The sequence below is a fragment of the Bufo bufo genome, chromosome 5 (genome assembly GCF_905171765.1).
Source record: "Bufo bufo chromosome 5, aBufBuf1.1, whole genome shotgun sequence".
Taxonomy (NCBI): domain Eukaryota; kingdom Metazoa; phylum Chordata; class Amphibia; order Anura; family Bufonidae; genus Bufo; species Bufo bufo.
The window spans coordinates 103,213,059-103,219,395 of record NC_053393.1 but is presented as its reverse complement, the minus strand read 5'-3'; the positions used below and the strand labels follow the sequence as shown (position 1 = coordinate 103,219,395).

Genomic DNA, 6,337 nt, shown 5'->3' with positions numbered 1-6,337 from the left:
ACAAATGCTTTGCTGCATACCTCGGCTGTAACGAGTGGTTATTTCAGACAACGTTGCTCTTCTATCAGCTTGAATCAGTCGGCCCATTCTCCTCTGACCTCTAGCATCCACAAGGCATTTTCGCCCACAGGATGGCCGCATACTGGATGTTTTTCCCTTTTCACACCATTCTTTGTAAACCCTAGAAATGGTTGTGCGTGAAAATCCCAGTAACTGAGCAGATTGTGAAATACTCAGACCGGCCCGTCTGGCACCAACAACCATGCCACGCTCAAAATTGCTTAAATCACCTTTCTTTCCCATTCTGACATTCAGTTTGGAGTTCAGGAGATTGTCTTGACCAGGACCACCCCCCTAAATGCATTGAAGCAACTGCCATGTGATTGGTGACTAGATAATTGCATTAATGAGAAATAGAACAGGTGTTCCTAACAATTCTTTAGGTGAGTGTATATTATATGCTTGTATCTTTTATCTTGCAGAGAATGGTAAAGAAGGGGTATGACCGTACCAGGCGGCATGACTCAAAAAAAGAAATAGTTCGCAGCATACAACAAATGCTGAGAGAAAAATTCGCCCGCGAGCACTCTGAAAGTGCAATAGTAAAGAGGTGGTCGGACCTAAAAAGGCGAGACCCAGAATTCGTCAGAGAAATATCTGAAAGAGTCTGCCCCGGTAAGATGCTTACTGTAACATTACACAATGTGGATGAGAAATAATGTAATGTACAGTGATGTCTAGAATTATTCATACCCTTGTCTTATTATCACATAAAGTTACGTTTAATCCAAAATACAGCTATCATATATACAAAGACGTTATTCACACTAAAATTAATTATAAGCGATGTACAAAAGGCATTATTGTGGTCCCCCTTTCCATACCAAGGAGAGAAATTCCTGTTTAATTGCAAAAAAAAAAAAAAATCTTGGTATCAACATAGGAAATAACATTAAAGTAATAGCAACATATATACAAAGAACAACTTCACATTAAACTGAAAAATTATAAATTAAACTATACCATACGCTAAGCTATAGATGAAATATAGAATGTATTTTAAGTATTATTTTTTGAAACTATTTACAAGTAATACTGGAAACCCTACCCTTACTATAAAACTAGCTAAAAGACGTTCTACTACCCTAATAATAAACGATGTACCAAAGGCATTATTTAAAAAATATATATATATATATTTCCTTGTGTACTGTTTTTTTTTGAGTAAACGTAACTAATTTCACATAAAATTATGTTATTGTATGGTCTCTGATTATTATGCTTATTGATCAGGTTTCCACCATTAATTGTCTCTTGTCAAAGTTCTAAATTTTGGTGAAGACCAAGTCCGCCCCTGAATTTTGTCCTTGTAGTTGTTAATATGTCAAAGGATAGACCTTTCTATCCCCCTTTCCATACCAAGGAGATAATTTCCCTGTTAATTGCAATAAAAAAGCTTCTGGGTATCGACATAGGGATTCCCTGTCAAAAAATACATAACTCCAGGGAGGCTGATAATTTTAACAAGGTTAACATGGCTAACCCAAGAGACATAGATGTCTCTCCAATCATCAACATTTGACTTAATATTAAAGGACTTTAATAAAAAAAAATTAAAAATCAACCGCATAAGATACAGATTAATGGTTAAATTGTTTAGTTATATTCGTTGATTTTCCTGTCTAAATCATTAACAATGTGTAATTACAGGCCAGCCTGTTCCAACAGTGCGCTCAACACCTGCGCACCGGGATATCCACGTGGTGGAGGTCTCTGAGGAGGAGGAAGAGGAGGCAGGCCCCCCCACCGCGATGGAGACGAGCGACACTGCTCCCCCAGATGTCGCCGAACATGTGGAGGTGGAGGTGGAGGAGGAAGGCGGTCCCTCTCAACCCCACACCTCACCGGCTGCCGCAATACCTCCGGCCGAGGTGACCGAGGAGGAGGAGGAGCAAGAGGTGGCCGCACAGTCAGAGGAGGAGGAGGAGCTTGTGACCACCCCACAGCAGGAGGGTAAATATCTACAAAAATCTTTATAAAAATAACTAACAAACCTAATTCAACTTAATTATACTATCAAAGGTAGTTTTGTAATCTTGGTTAGAATTTTTAAAGTAAAAAGTAAGGGTGGGGTTTGAGCAAGGAATGATGGGTGAATGATAAGGGACAGAGCGGCTAGTTTTAACTGGTCTCCCTGTGTCCCTGAGCCAACACCCTGCTGGGTAATGAATGGCAAAGGAAAACAGGGTAGGGAAAAAGGAACAGAAAACCAATACATATTACAGTACACATTTAAACAAATAAAAAAAAGCCTTGATGGCGGTCAGGACACACAAAATGGAATTAAAGTGTAGCCAGAGTCCAGGTACACACACTAAACAGTCAATAATATTAATGTAATAGCAACATATATACAAACAACAACTTAACAGTAAACTGAAAAATTATAAGGTAAACTCTACTAAACTCTAAACAATTCATGAAATATATAAATTTTTAAACTATTGTTTTATCAACTATTTACAAGTAATACTGGAAACGCTAGCCATATTACAAAACTATATGTTAACATACGTACAAAGACTTCATTCACAATAAGCCTAAATAAAATTATTTTAACACTAATCTAGTCTCAAAAATCTTCAAAATATATAATTCTATTGAACACTATATAAAAATCTATTTACAAGTTAAAATGGAAACACTAGCCATACCATATAACTAAATGCTATCTTACATACCTAGACTATATTAACACTAACCCTAGTAATCATTTAAACGCTAATAAACAAAATAAATTAATATAAATTATTTAATTTTTTAACATAAAGTATACTTAAAATATTTACAATTAACAAAAAAGGAAATACTAGCCATACTACAAAAATAATTGATATAATATATACAAATACACTGTTCACACTAACCGTAATCACTAATTTAACCGAATAAAAGTATAACCTAATAAAAATATATATATATAATCTTTTGGAATAAATCATATTTCATACATTTAAACAGTTAACTATTAACACTAACAATACTACAAAACTGAATTCCATCAATGCCTACAACTGTGACTGATTATCTCTATTTTTATCTTTCACCATAGGGATAAATAATCTAATTAAAAAAATAAAAGGGGTCATAAAAGACCAAAAAAAAAAAAGCGAGGCTTTCCGCCTCCAAATGCAAGAATTGGAGAAGAGGCACCGGCTCCTGGAGAGGCAGAACCAGCGGGATCTGCGCGAGGTCCTGGACCAATTGGAACAATTAAAGAAGCACCGTTAGCTTCTTTGTTTTATTCATTTTATATGTTGGGGCTGGGAGGGGATTGTTATTTTGTTTTATATATATATATTTTTAATTAAAAAACAAAAAAAAAAATCAGATAGAGCATAGTCTGATTAAAATATTTTTTTGATTCCAAATTCAAAGTTTCTGTTCTTTTGTTAAAGTATGTACTATATAACTTTGAATTAAGCAAGATTTAGTCCAGTTTGTGAATTATGCAGAGTCCAGTCAGAAAGTGTAATGTCATATATATATTAACAGTGCAGTATAATGCCTACACATAACTTAATCAGGACATTGCAGCTAATCAATTTTATTAGGTATACTTAAAGCAATACAAATTACCTAAATTTAATCCAAAAAAACAAAATGTAAGATAACGGTGTCGTGTAAGGCCCACACAGATAAATACACTAGTTGAGGACAGCAGCAGTGTAAAATAACGGTGTAGTGTGAGGCCTCACGGATTACATACACTAGTGGAGGACAGCAGCATTGTAAGATAACGGTGTAGTGTGAGGCCTCACGGATTACATACACTAGTTGAGGACAGCAGCAGTGTAAGATAACGGTGTAGTGTGAGGCCTCACGGATTACATACACTAGTGGAGGACAGCAGCAGTGTAAGATAACGGTGTAGTGTGAGGCCTCACGGATTACATACACTAGTGGAGGACAGCAGCAGTGTAAGATAACGTTTTAGTGTAAGGCCTCACGGATTACATACACTAGTTGAGGACAGCAGCAGTGAAAGATAACGGTGTAGTGTGAGGCCTCACGGATTACATACACTAGTTGAGGACAGCAGCAGTGTAAGATAACGGTGTAGTGTGAGGCCTCACGGATTACATACACTAGTGGAGGACAGCAGCAGTGTAAGATAACGGTGTAGTGTGAGGCCTCACGGATTACATACACTAGTGGAGGACAGCAGCAGTGTAAGATAACGGTGTAGTGTGAGGCCTCACGGATTACATACACTAGTTGATGACAGCAGCAGTGTAAAATAACGTTTTAGTGTAAGGCCTCACGGATTACATACACTAGTGGAGGACAGCAGCAGTGTAAGATAACGTTTTAGTGTAAGGCCTCACGGATTACATACACTAGTTGAGGACAGAAGCAGTGTAAGATAACGGTGTAGTGTGAGGCCTCACGGATTACATACACTAGTTGATGACAGCAGCAGTGTAAGATAACGTTTTAGTGTAAGGCCTCACGGATTACATACACTAGTGGAGGACAGCAGCAGTGTAAGATAATGTTTTAGTGTAAGGCCTCACGGATTACATACACTAGTTGAGGACAGCAGCAGTGTAAGATAATGTTTTAGTGTAAGGCCTCACGGATTACATACACTAGTTGAGGACAGCAGCAGTGTAAGATAACGGTGTAGTGTGAGGCCTCACGGATTACATACACTAGTCGAGGACAGCAGCAGTGTAAGATAACGGTGTAGTGTGAGGCCTCACGGATTACATACACTAGTGTAGGACAGCAGCAGTGTAAGATAACAGTGTAGTGTGAGGCCTCACGGATTACATACACTAGTTGAGGACAGCAGCAGTGTAAAATAACGTTTTAGTGTAAGGCCTCACGGATTACATACACTAGTGGAGGACAGCAGCAGTGTAAGATAACGTTTTAGTGTAAGGCCTCACGGATTACATACACTAGTTGAGGACAGCAGCAGTGAAAGATAACGGTGTAGTGTGAGGCCTCACGGATTACATACACTAGTTGAGGACAGCAGCAGTGTAAGATAACGGTGTAGTGTGAGGCCTCACGGATTACATACACTAGTGGAGGACAGCAGCAGTGTAAGATAACGTTTTAGTGTAAGGCCTCACGGATTACATACACTAGTGGAGGACAGCAGCAGTGTAAGATAATGTTTTAGTGTAAGGCCTCACGGATTACATACACTAGTTGAGGACAGCAGCAGTGTAAGATAATGTTTTAGTGTAAGGCCTCACGGATTACATACACTAGTTGAGGACAGCAGCAGTGTAAGATAACGGTGTAGTGTGAGGCCTCACGGATTACATACACTAGTCGAGGACAGCAGCAGTGTAAGATAACGGTGTAGTGTGAGGCCTCACGGATTACATACACTAGTGTAGGACAGCAGCAGTGTAAGATAACAGTGTAGTGTGAGGCCTCACGGATTACATACACTAGTTGAGGACAGAAGCAGTGTAAGATAACGTTTTAGTGTAAGGCCTCACGGATTACATACACTAGTGGAGGACAGCAGCAGTGTAAGATAACGTTTTAGTGTAAGGCCTCACGGATTACATACACTAGTTGAGGACAGCAGCAGTGAAAGATAACGGTGTAGTGTGAGGCCTCACGGATTACATACACTAGTTGAGGACAGCAGCAGTGTAAGATAACGGTGTAGTGTGAGGCCTCACGGATTACATACACTAGTCGAGGACAGCAGCAGTGTAAGATAACGGTGTAGTGTGAGGCCTCACGGATTACATACACTAGTGTAGGACAGCAGCAGTGTAAGATAACAGTGTAGTGTGAGGCCTCACGGATTACATACACTAGTTGAGGACAGCAGCAGTGTAAAATAACGTTTTAGTGTAAGGCCTCACGGATTACATACACTAGTGGAGGACAGCAGCAGTGTAAGATAACGTTTTAGTGTAAGGCCTCACGGATTACATACACTAGTTGAGGACAGCAGCAGTGAAAGATAACGGTGTAGTGTGAGGCCTCACGGATTACATACACTAGTTGAGGACAGCAGCAGTGTAAGATAACGGTGTAGTGTGAGGCCTCACGGATTACATACACTAGTGGAGGACAGCAGCAGTGTAAGATAACGGTGTAGTGTGAGGCCTCACGGATTACATACACTAGTTGATGACAGCAGCAGTGTAAAATAACGTTTTAGTGTAAGGCCTCACGGATTACATACACTAGTGGAGGACAGCAGCAGTGTAAGATAACGTTTTAGTGTAAGGCCTCACGGATTACATACACTAGTTGAGGACAGAAGCAGTGTAAGATAACGGTGTAGTGTGAGGCC

General features: G+C 39.4%; 1 protein-coding gene across 1 annotated transcript; it reads left to right on the top strand.

The window, feature by feature from the left end:
- Window positions 1–419: 419 nt before the first annotated feature.
- LOC121002035 (neuromodulin-like) lies at window positions 420–3,327 on the top strand. Its single transcript, XM_040433335.1, has 3 exons — window positions 420–675; window positions 1,711–2,013; window positions 3,113–3,327. Exons 1-3 carry the CDS (start codon window positions 459–461, stop codon window positions 3,289–3,291), a joined length of 699 nt encoding a protein of 232 aa, XP_040289269.1. The 5' UTR covers window positions 420–458; the 3' UTR covers window positions 3,292–3,327.
- The last annotated feature ends 3,010 nt before the right edge of the window (window positions 3,328–6,337 follow it).